The sequence below is a fragment of the Notamacropus eugenii genome, chromosome 1 (assembly GCF_028372415.1).
Source record: "Notamacropus eugenii isolate mMacEug1 chromosome 1, mMacEug1.pri_v2, whole genome shotgun sequence".
Taxonomy (NCBI): domain Eukaryota; kingdom Metazoa; phylum Chordata; class Mammalia; order Diprotodontia; family Macropodidae; genus Notamacropus; species Notamacropus eugenii.
Genome location: NC_092872.1, coordinates 454,445,845 through 454,458,533, shown reverse-complemented (window position 1 = coordinate 454,458,533; position 12,689 = coordinate 454,445,845). Strand labels below are relative to the sequence as shown.

Sequence of the window (12,689 nt, the reverse complement as noted above, 5' to 3'; positions counted from 1 at the left end):
CCTTATATATTAGATTTTTTTCCCCCTCCTTCCCCCTCACTCCCCCCTCTCTCTCCACTCCCACCCTGAGACAGCGTACAATCTTATATGGGTTCTACACATACATTCCAATTAAATACATGTTGCATAGAAGAATTAAAGTGAATGGGAAAAACCATAAAACAAAACAAAACATAATACAAAAGAAAATGGTCTGCTTCTATCAGTGATTCAATTCCATAGTTCTTTCTCTGGATGTGGAAGGCACTTTGCCTCAAGAGTCCATTTGGAAATTTTTTAAGTCCTTGCATTGCAATAAAGTACTAAGTCTACCAGAAAAATTCCTTGCACTCTGTGGTCATTGCTGTGCACAAAGTTCTCCTGGTTCTGCTCCTTTCACTCAGCATCAGGTCATATAAGTCCTTCCAGGCCTTTCTGAAGTCTTCCTGTTCATTGTTTCTTACAGCACAATAGTATTCCATTACATTCATATACCATAACTTGTTCAGCCATTCCCCAATTGATGGGCATCCCCTTGATTTCCAATTTTTGGCCACCACATAGAGTGCTGCTATAAATATTTTAGTACATGTGGAACCCTTTCCCATTTTTATGATCTCTTGGGGATATAGTCCTAGAAGAGATATTGCTGGGTCAAAGAGTATGTAGATTTTTGTAGCCCTTTGGGCATAGTTCCAAAGTGCTCTCCAGAATGGTTGGATCAGCTCACAGCTCTACCAACAATGAATTAGTGTTCCAACTCTTCCACATCTTCTTCAACATTTATCATCTTCCTGTTTTGTCATGTTACCCAATCTGATAGGTGTTATGTGGTACCCCAGAGTTGTTTTGATTTGTATCTCTCTAATCAATAGTAATTTAGAGCATTTTTTCATGCAATTATAGATAACTTTAATTTCTTCCTCTGAAAACTGTTCATATCCTTTGACCATTTATCAATTGGGGAAGGACTTGTATTCTTGTACATTTGATTCAGTTCTCTCTCTATTTTAGAAATGAGGCCTTTATCACAGACACTAGTTGCAAAAATTCTTTCCCAATTTTCTTCTTTCCTCCTAATCTTGGTTCCATTGGGTTTGTGTGTGCAAAAGCTTTCCAATTTAATGTAATCAAAATGATCCATTTTTGCACTTCAGATTAGTAGTGTCTTTAGAGCATAGACTATGTCCTACTCTGTCATTATAATACAGAACACTTACCAGGTGAATAATGAGTTACTTTTTTTTTCCAGTTAGTAGTCTTAGAATCTATCTGGTAGTTTTTATAGATGAATAATAAAGGGGCTGATTTTTATGGGAAATATTGATAATGTGATGGTGTCATATTATTACCTGTCAAAAATCTCAGAGATCACTGTCAGAAATTGCATTATTCATAAATAATGCCTGATTCCATATATACAGTTTAATTCTAATAAATGTCTTCTGATTATTTTGAATAAACTTAGCTATCTTATGGAGGTTTTTGAAATGATTTATTAAAAATAATGAGTTTGCATATTTTTAAACTTATTCTCTTAGCCACTTAATGAAAGGATATTTTCTAATAGGGCTCCTTAATTTATTTTGTGTCATGTACACCTTTGGAAGTTTAGTGAAGCCTGTGGCCCCCTTTTCAGAATAATGTTTTTAATTGTACAAAACAAAGCACATAGAATTACAAAGGAAACCAAAGGTTAGTGAAAAATAAAGAGTTTTTTTCCACTACCTAAATTCATTTTTTCCCTGAAATCTATACATAGACCTCTTTGGGATCCATGGACTCTGGGTTAAGAACGGTTGTTTTAGGACAACTCATGTGAGTTTATATATACTTTGTACATATATGAACATTTCAGATGTTTATAGTGCCTTCTGATCAAAAGGATGGTACAGTTTGGAGAACATTGGCTTGTGTCCCACTGTGAGTTCAAATTCACACAAGTAATTTTATTTTCCCTGGGCTTCAGTTTTTTCTTCTGGAGAATGAAGGAGCTGAATTAGATATCCCTTTAGGTCCTTTCTAACTCGAAATCTTTATGAACCTTTATGTTTACATTCACATATAAATGTTTGAAGTATTTTTAGTGCCTTCCAGGCAAAGAATGTAACTAAATTCTTTGTCATTATCTTGTTAGAATTTCATTTGAGAAGGTAAAAGTACCTTTTATTCTTTCCTGTGCTTAGCTTGTGGGAGGTTTTGGTTTTATTACACTGTCTTTGGATAGTTGCTAGGAAACTCCTAAGATAGTCTGTTTTTTTTAAACCTATTTTTAGTATTGACTATCGAGAAGTGATAGTTACTCTTTTAAAAAAAAAATCAGCTTTTGTGCTCTTGATTGCTTAGAACTCTTATTCAGAGCATATTTTTAGATGCTTATTTACTTGTAGAACCTAACACTTTATGAACGAGATATTTTAAGTTTTAATATGTCATTATTTTGAGTGACCTTTCAGCTATGTAGAAACATAGACCTATGTCCTGAATAATGTACTTAAATTAGGGTGGTGTAGGGCTGTGCCACCCAGGCACTAAGTCAACAAAGGTGTGAGGGATGGATTTATGTTTTACTTCTTTTGTAACTTTCATTATTACACAAATCTTTGTCTTGTTGTAAAATGATGCATAATTTTAACAAAAGGCACACTATTGTAAGTAGTACAGTTTTCTTCTAAAATTAATAACATTCATTTTGCAGGATCAGAAAAAGATATCCGATATGTTGGCAAAATTTTGGATGGGTTTTCTTTGGCATGTAAACCTTTATCTTCTAAGGAAGTAAGCAAAAAATTTTTTCCTTATTAGTTTTGTTTTTAAAATTTGTTCCGTTCTCACGTAGACCAAAGCAAAAGGCCTGCTGCTTCTTTTTGTAAGGCTGAGTGAGCTAAGAATGGTTTTTACATTTTAAAATAACAGCAGAACATTTTTTACTTTACATGTAGTAAAACTGTTGAAAAATGTTAAAAACAGTTTTAAGCACTTAGCACTCGCCCTGATTTAGACTGTAGGAGAAGATTGTTGGAAAAACACTTGGAAAAAATCCTCAAATCCCCTCACATTTTCAGAAATTAGATTCAAACTTAAGTTTATAGTAAATCAGTGAGTCATCATTTATTGAAATTACATCCTATATTACAGTCAGTCAGTAAACCATAGACATTCTTTATAATTAAAGCAACTAATTACCTGCCTTTTACTAGAAACCCTAAGTGTGTTGAAACATTACTTAATTTGCTTGCTTCTTTCTATGGAAAGAAAAAGGATGGGGACAGGACCTGTGATTTCATTGATATGAGTAACTTCAAGTGATTAATTTATAGTCTTAGGGAGTTTCCTCATACGTCAAGAAGTTAAGTAATTTCCTCAGGGTCACAAGGCAAATAGGTGTCAGAGGCAGGAATTCGAGTCCAGGATGCACTCTCTACTGTGCTTTGATGATGCTTCAAAGAGAAATATTTTAGAAATAAACCAGAGTTTCATTTTGGTTTAATTTTAGGGGCCACATAATAATAATAATTACTGATGTATCTTATTTGACTCTCACAAAACCTGAGGGTCCCTCTTACAGGTATTATCTCCATTTTACAGACAATGAGTTTCAGAAAAGTGAAGGGACTTTTGAATTATGTGCCAAGATTTGTAGCCATAGATCATCGCAAGGAAAATATTGATGTCTAAATATCTGGCTTTCATCGTAGTAAGAAGTTTAGAAATATTGAGAACACTGCATAATTTCTCCAACACAGTCCAGCTTGACATCTTCCCCTCTAATTTTGAGCCCAGCTTATTGTCATTCTGTTGCACTTATCCAAGAAGTAATCAGTCAGCAACAAAATAGTCCCTGTCCTCAAGGAACTCACCTTCTATTTGAAGAAACAACATATATATGTAATTTGTGACTCAGGGCTGCCCAAAGACTTCAGGTTCACATGGACCTGGGAGGTTGATTCGAAAGACTCAATTTTTCTTTTTTTGACTCGTTGCCCCTGTCTTGGATGACTCTAAAAAAGCCTTTAAAATAAAATTTAGGTAAGGGCAGCGAAGTGGCATCGTGCATACAATGCTGGATTTGGAGTCATAAAGAACTGAGTTAAAATCTTGCTCAAGACACTTCCTAGCTGTGTGACCCTGGACAAGTCACGTCTCTTGGCTTTAGTTTCCTGATCTATAAAATTGGAATGATAATAATACCTATCCTACAGGGCTGTTGTGAGGATCAAATGAGGTAACGTTTGTAAGGTTCTTTGAAACATTAAAGTACTATATCAGTGTTAATTGTTATTTTGTTGACGATGGTGGTGGTGGTGGTGATGATGATTACAATGGCATAGTTGGTATTTATAGCATGTCCTACACAGGATCTGCAAATCCTGTGTGGGCACTCATTGTACAATGTGGTCATTGGTTATGAGTCAGTCTTTATTTTACCCCATAGACCCTAAGGTTTCACTAGAACCTTTGAATAAATAAGAAATGTAAAACACTGAAAGACCCCATTGTCTTCATCACTCATAACTTCCTTCACCCCCAAAGGGGAATTGAACTTGGAGTTGCTGTTAGGGCAATCTTTTGTCGTTCCAAGGAGTCCTTCTTTTTCACAGAGTGTTACACAGTCTTGTCGAGACTCTTAGTCTTGTGGTTGAGATTCTCCCCAAAAGGTAAACCTGTTTTGAAACATACTGAGCAGCTCCTTTTGACTGAATTTTCCTTGTTCAGTTAACTAATGGATTTTGCTCTTGAAGTTGAACACTGGACAAAAGCCATATGGATTGACTTCTTTCGCCAAAGATTATGTTGTATCAGAAGTCTCTCTAGAAAGTCTACCTGCCTAACTCTCAAGCTCAGAAAATAGTGAACTTAGAGTTACGCATAAAGCAACTGCAAACCTAGTGCTGCCAAGGACATTTCCCTTCTCTGTTAGAAGGCTACATGCTGAGATTATGCTGCTTAGGAGATTCAAAATATCCACTCCTCTGCATAGGTGGTTGGGGATCAGGAATATTGTCCTTGAATTCCCCTTTAAGGGCTGAATGTAAGCATTTCTTCCATCGGTGTGTGTTTTTGTGGTACCATTAGTGTTCCTTTGTGTTGGAGAAGGTGTGTGGTAGGGAAGGAGAAAACCTCTCCTACTCTGCTGCATTCTAGAAGAATATCCAAGAACAAATCCTTAAGAATTCCAGGATCTCTATATGTATTGGTGCTCTAACTCAGTGTGTTGTCTGTCTAGCTCTGTTCCATAACCTAGATGATATGCATTTTTCCTACACTTTATTTTTCTACCAGGGGAAGGGAATAATCATTTCTATAGTACCTACTCTGTGGCAGGCACTGTGCTAAGTGCCTTTACAAATATTATCTTATTTGATCCTCGCAACAATTATGGGAGGTAGGTATTATTATTATCCCCAGTTTACAGTTGAGGAAACTGAGGCAAACAGAGATTAAGTGATTTGCCCAGGGTCACACACCTAGGAAGTGTCTGAGGCCAAATTTTAACTCAGGTTTTCCTGACTGCAGACACAGAGCTCCGTCCACAGTGCCACAGATGCCTCTATGGATCATTTAATTGAGCTCTTTCAAATAATTATAGTTTTCAGTGAAACAGCTTTGTGGTGGTCCCAGGATTGATGTAACTCATAACACATGCATTCCAGCAACATACTTAGTAGAGATGAAGGCGTAATAAAAACTGAAGAATTAGGAATAGTTGAGTTGTCTGTGGTTCTTTAACAAGTGTTTTCATTTTTATAAGCATAATAGTTCTTGTAACTAGTATTAATCTGTAGATTTGTGATTCATAATTACAGTTTTAAAAGTTAAATGTGATGTAATATGTTCATATTTATGTTAACTACTGGGGTGAAAGCTAGGATATGAAGGTTTTTTTGTTTGTTTTTACAGCACGTATTTTCTGTTTCTTTTAAAAGATTTACCCACCGCCTGAATTGCCAAAGGATTATAGACCAGTTCATTATTTCAGACCTGTGATAACTGCAGCCTCAGAAAATTCTCATTTATGTCAAGCACTGTCCGAATCAACTGGGAAAATATTAAGTGACATGTCAAAACAAAGCAGATATCAACTAAATGCATCTAAGAGGGGAGAAATGCTTGGAGAAACTCCTATTCAAGGTATATAAAGCAAAACCTTTCAATGAATATCATGTAACTTATTTAAGTAGGTTCCTTTTTACCCATTGAATATCTGGATATAATTTTCCATTTCTAATATGTTAAAATAAAAGTATTTTTAATAGCATTGTTATGCCATGTATCAGAACTGCCTACCAAGTAACCAAACTAAATATACAGCTAATAAAGATAATATATTTATTTTTTTTTATTTAATGATAGTTTCTTGACTTTACCATCATCCATCTTTTTGCTTATACTTATACTACTCATCATAAGCAGATTTTTCAGGACAGTTCTTAATTATCTAAAAATTATTAATAATTGAGAAAATTGATAATATTTTTCTTTATTCCATTTGCTTAGATTGAAAACTACATTTCTAAGACTGGAAAGTGATTGTTCTTCTCTGCCACTTAGAAGGGTAGTCCAGAAACTTGTTTCATGGTATTCCTGATTCAGTCTGGGTATTATTGTATAGATTATGATACAAAGATCTACTTTGGAATATTATCTTGAATTTGAATATTATCATTGATGCAGCTTGATGAGTTGTAGCTTGTGTTATGGAGACGTATTGAAGTACTGGCCAGCCAAGTATGGGACATCATTGATTAGGTGTAACACGACTGAAAGGGTCCATTTTCTGTTATTAACTTGTTTAATGAACATTGAATTATTTAGCTGCAGTTTGCCATCTCTAAATTTGCCATTTCTAAAATGTGAATATTGGCATGTGACCTGTGTCTCATTCACAGGGATAGTATGGGAGAAAATTAGATGATATACACGAAAGGCTTTAACCTCCTTAAAAAACTGAATTTTATCTTTATATTTTGTTTTTATTTTATATTGTTTTATTTATATTTTATATTAAAAATGTACAATAAAGCTTAAAAGGGCACAAATGTTTGATACTTCTCAATCCTTATTGTTTTTATTTAGGTTCAACGACATCTATTTTAGAGTTTCTATCCCAGAAAGATAAAGAAAGAATAAATGAAATGAAACGGACAACTGAAGTTAAAGCAGCTGAAATAAAGGCAAAGGCCTTGGTACCAAAAGCTTGGAATAGCAGATTTCAGCCAGATTCTCCACATGATGCTTCATATACACAGCAGATGGTATTGAGTGCGGATGTAGCTGCAGGAAGATCCAGTGATTTCAGACCTTTTGCAAAAGATCCAGAAAAACAAAAACGATATGAGAAGTACTTAGGCAGTATTAAACAAGGGCAGAAAGGTAACATGGGAATCTTATTTTACCATACCTTTTTTTAGTGATTCTAGGCTGCTAGGGGAGGGGTTGGGGTGAAGGTGAATTTTTATATGATTAACTGGAAAAGTCTTGTCCTTTTATTCTGGTGGTCCTGAGTCCACTTTATTTTTGAGTAAAATTTATCTTGGGCATATGCATCTTGGGTCCCTCCAGCCCTTGTGGAATTCTAGTGTTGTAGCTAAGAACTAGACTCGTGGTAGGGGGACCTGGAATGTAATTAAAAAGTTATCGACTTGGAAAAGAACCATGGAGTTAGGAAACATTGATAGAGCAAGAGAGATGGAGCAGTGATATTGATTAGTTATCCAAATTCAAGAGAGAGGGGAAAATTTTTTAAATTAACGAAAATGATCACTTTTCATTTTTTTAAGTGCTCATAAACATGAGCACTTAATTGATTATATGCAGACCACCAGTGAATATAGGTAATTTTTGCTCTTTGAGTACCATAAAATATTTTAGAAATGAAAGATACTGCTCTTTTACAGATTTTTTTGCTGTCTTGTTGCACAAAAGGCATTAACTATTAATAGGTTTATTTAAAAGTCATCTACTATATCAAAAAGACCAGTGGACTGAAAAGTCAGATGGTTAGGCTTGGGTTTCTGAGAATTCTAATTATTAAAAAAAAATTCTGGACATTTAATAGTGGTGACCCTTTTTTTTTTTTTATTTTACATTTTTAATGAATGTTTTCCTTAGTAAATATAGTGTAATTAACTGATTGACATGGTGAGGGAGAAAGCAGTACTGTTTTATTACTTTTCCTAGGCTAACCTAAAATTAGAGCTTTTTTTTTTTAATCTTTGAAGTACTTTCTTAGGTTAATCTGAAGTTAGAATTTTTTTGACATGTTTGTGGTAAAGATTTTATGTTTCTAGTTTCAGTGGCTGTCCTTCTTTTTTGTTAGAAAAATCAAGAATGTGCAGTTTGAGTTTTCATTGACACATAAATCAACTCAAATATTAGGTGATCATCTTACGAACTAAATATTTCCAGTAAGGTCCTTTTTTTAAAAAATAAATTTTTGTTGGTGTACAATAGGGTTGGGGAACAATTATTTCTTCTGTCCTATACAATAGATGCTTTGGAAAGTTGTCTAGATCCCAGGATGACTGAATGGGAACGAGGACGAGAAAGGGATGAATTTGTGCGAGCAGCTGTGCTATACAAGCCCTCCAGTTCATCACTGTCCTCCAGATTTACTCATGCCAAACAGGAAGATGACACAGACCAAGTAGAAGTTCCTCGAGACCAAGAGGTTTACCATCTTAATTTACAAAATACTAGGAAAATATTTTAAATCTTATAATACAAGTAACCTGGTAGAGTGATGCAGTGGATAAAAGGCTAGCATTGGAGTGAGGAAGACCTGAGTTCTAGTCCAGCCTCTGACACACTAGCTGTGTGACCTAAGGCAAATTATTTAACCTTTCAGTTCCCTGGGCACCTTTGTTTTTAGTTGTTTTAAAAAGAAATTTGTGTATTTTTATTAACATGCATTTATAAGTATCCCTCCTGCCATTCATTCCTTCTAACAATTGGATAAAAACAAACAAGAAAAATCACCCTCAGAAATAAAACCATCATAAACATTCGTAGTTCAGCAAAACAAATTTCTACAATGTTCATGCCCCCCCCTCCAAAAGAAATGTTTGTCTCTGTATTTTAAGTCCGTTATCTCTCTGGCAGGAGGTAAGTGACTTGCTTCATCTTTAGTCATTTGAACTGTTCGTTAATCATTGCACTGATAAGAATTTTAAAGTCTTTCAGAGTTGTTTTTCTTCATAATGTTGTATGTAAATCATTCTCCTAGTTCTGCCTCCTTCACTCTGTATCACTTCATAGAAGTTTCTCCATTTTCCTTTGAAGCTGTCCATTTTGCCTTTTTTTTAATGGTGTAACAGTAACCCATTATATTCACCTGCCATAATTTGCTTGGCCATTCTCCAGATGGAGGCAACCTCTCAGTTTCCAGTTTTTGGAAAGAGCTATGATAATTTTGTACATATAGGTCCCTTTCCTCTTTTATCCTTTGGGACAAAAGCCTTGTAGTGATAGAGTTGAGTCAAAAGATATATACAGTTTGCATCTTTTGGCTCATAGTTCCAAATTATTTTCCAGAATGACTGGACCAATTCACAGTTACACCAAGAGTCTGTTAGTCTGCCAGTTTTTTTGCCGCCACTTCTTGTCATTCTCCTCTTTTGTCATTGTTATCAGTTTCAGGGGGTTGAGATCTAGGCAACTCTAGAAGACTCTCTTTGTTCAAACGATTTATTGATCTCCATTGGTCAAAGGGTTCCCACATTGAGGATATCGAAACTGTTAGATGTCATAAAGTGAAATGATATGTAGTCAAATGCATTATAGAAATGTAAAAAAAACCCCTATTTTATTTAAATAGATTTCCTGAAAGAGTCTTTCCTCTTTTTGTTTTCAGTTGATCAGATTATGTTTTTATACAGTCATTCAATTAGTTAACAACTGTTAAGTGCCTCCTTGTGTGAGTACATACAAGATTGATACAGGGCAGTTGTGGGAGGAGAGGGCACTAGTGGCTAGGAGATCAGAAAAGACTTAATGTAGAAGATGGTATATGGGCTGAGTTTTGAAGCAAACCAAGAATTTCAAGAGGCACTCGTGGCAAGGGGGAGTGTACCAGGTTGGGGAGATAACACAAAGGCAGAAAAAAATAAAACACTTGAATTTTTTACAGAATGATGTTGATGACAAACTATCTGCTGTGAAGATGAAGATGTTTGGAAAACTCACAAGAGATAAATTTGAGTGGCACCCTGACAAACTGCTTTGTAAAAGATTTAACATCCCTGATCCTTATCCAGAGTAAGTTCTTAATATGATAGTAACATTAAACGCAGATTTTTCCATTAGCACAGATTTTTCATATTACCAAAATAAGGATAACTTTTACCTTTCTATTTAAATGTTTACAAACGTTTAACTATCTGTTACTGGTAGTCTTAGAGATTAAAGAATTTCACTATTATGTATAAATCTTTTAACATCACTTTTTATGCTCTTTATGCAGTTTAAATTGATTGTTATTTACATGCTTTTATCCTCCCACAGCAATGCAGTCCTTTGCATTTAGTTACAAGTAAGGAAAAGTGTATATAATTAAACCAAAATTTATCATACTTTTGTAATAAGTTTCACTGGCAGTGTCTTTAATAAATATAGGCACTTGTGATTAGGAAATACTCCTTTTAAAATTAATTTTAATTCTGGACTTAAACATTTGTATTTGCATACATAAAGTAGAATAAAAAAGAGAATTGTACATGAACCTTCAGATTTCTATTATGTACAGTTTTCTTTTTCTTTTAAATATATAAGATGATCAACTTGTAGTTTTCAAGCTGTCCTGCTTTTGGAAAATATTCCTTGTGCCCTCCATCTGAATATTTTAAAAATTCGTTAAAAGTGGTTCTTTAAAATATTGAAGTACTTTAATTAATACAGATCTTTGTGGGGCTTTTAGGACAAAATAAAAAGAATCGACATTTTTTTTAAGAATAATTTATTCGAAAACTGGTGTTAATTAAAATTCATCCCTTTTTCCTTCTAGTTCAACTATAGTTGGATTACCAAAAGTTAAACGTGACAAGTACTCAGTATTTAACTTTTTAACGATAGCTGAGCCCACAACATTAACCACAACTCAAGTATCAAATGAAAGGGCACAACAGAATCACAGTCGCAACAGTGAGTAGGACATAATCTGACTAATATAATAATGAATAGTCGCTGTCTTAATATGTGACCAATTGTGGAACCTGAAGCAAATGATATTCATTAAGAAAGCATATTGCTTGCAAACTTTGTTAGAATTACATAGAAATTTATAAATCATCTTCTGTATTATAATGAATAAGGAACAGTAAGTGATTGTGTGATGGAGAATTTCATTTATATGACTGTATTATTGTTGGTATCAATCAATTTTTAGAAGCAAGAAAGCCATCAAGGTGGGATATACCTGACCAAGAAGAGAAGAAAGAAGATTCTATTAGTGAGTTTTTAAGTATGGCTAGATCAGAGGCTGAAATTCAGAAGCAGCAGCTGAGGCCATTGGTAAATAATGCTGAAGGGAGTACAGCGGAACCATCTTCAGCCAAGGTATGTATGAGACTGCTGTTTTTGTCACGTTCTCATATTTATGCTGCTTTCATTATTTTTCTGTGTTACAATGATTTCTGTACTTGTTAGTTCCTCTTACTTACTGAGTTAGTTACTAAGTCCTAGAATCTCAGCAGTATTTTTTAGCAGTGTTAAAAAAATAATTTAGATTGATCTTAATGTAGCAGAGTGGTACTATGTGTAACTCTGCCTGTATTAAACATTGAAACAAAATTATTAACTTAAATTCTCAATTCATCCGATCTCTAAATTTCCCTCCTTCTATAGAAGACACTTTTCTTCTAGGTTCTCATGTTTACAACCTAAAAGGTATTCATTTTTAGTTAACATTTTTTCAGTTAAAATGCATTTATTGTCTATACCCTTACCTCCTTTATTCCTCCAGAGAAAAAAAAGGGAAGAAATCCTTCTAACAAATATACATAGCCAAGCAAAACAAATTTCTCTGTTAGCCATGTCCAAAAATGTGCCTTCTTCCTTGTGCCTTTGGAATCATGGGTGGTCATTGCATTGAACAGTTTTTTAAGTCTTTCAGAGGTGTTTGTTTTTACGCTGCTACTGTTATTGTATAAATTCTTCTCATAATTCTGTTCTCTTTACTCTGCATCAATTCATACATAACTTTGCAGGTTTCTCTTTTGTCATTTCTTATGATACAATGATATTGTTTATGTAACATAATTATATATTAGCCGTTCCTCAGTTGCAGGGCTCTCCCTTAGTTTCTAGGTCTTAGCCAGTAAAAAATGAGCTGCTATGAATATTGTTGTACATCTTGGTTCTTTTTCTCTTTATTTAGTCTTTTTAGATATTGGCCTAGTAGGGGTAATACTGAGTCACAGACTGCACAGTTTAGTAACTTTTTTGGCATAGTTACAAAATGCTTTCCAGAGTGGTTGGATCAATTCACAGCTTTACCAATAGTGCATCATTTAATGTGTCTATTTTCCTTCAGCTCTTCTAACAGTTGTCATTATATATTTTTGTCAACTTTGTCAATCTGATAGGTGTGAGTTAGAACCTCATTGTTAGTTTAATTTGAATTTCTCTTATTATCAATGATTTGAAACATTTTTGGGGAAAATTTTTATATTTTATTTTATTTTCTAGTTACATGTAAAAACAAATTTTTAACA

The 12,689-nt window shown here is 34.2% G+C and overlaps 1 protein-coding gene across 4 annotated transcripts in view; it reads left to right on the top strand.

Annotated features, from left to right (window-relative positions):
* Positions 1 to 12,689, top strand: part of GPATCH1 (G-patch domain containing 1) — a 55,949-nt gene that overhangs the window by 19,943 nt on the left and 23,317 nt on the right. For all 4 annotated transcript variants that reach the window (XM_072632041.1, XM_072632040.1, XM_072632043.1 and 1 more), the window contains exons 9-15: positions 2,678 to 2,757; positions 5,907 to 6,111; positions 7,057 to 7,353; positions 8,472 to 8,650; positions 10,109 to 10,236; positions 10,982 to 11,118; positions 11,363 to 11,532. In XM_072632041.1, coding sequence (XP_072488142.1) covers positions 2,678 to 2,757; positions 5,907 to 6,111; positions 7,057 to 7,353; positions 8,472 to 8,650; positions 10,109 to 10,236; positions 10,982 to 11,118; positions 11,363 to 11,532 — 1,196 coding nt within the window. The remainder of the gene's footprint in view (positions 1 to 2,677; positions 2,758 to 5,906; positions 6,112 to 7,056; positions 7,354 to 8,471; positions 8,651 to 10,108; positions 10,237 to 10,981; positions 11,119 to 11,362; positions 11,533 to 12,689) is intronic.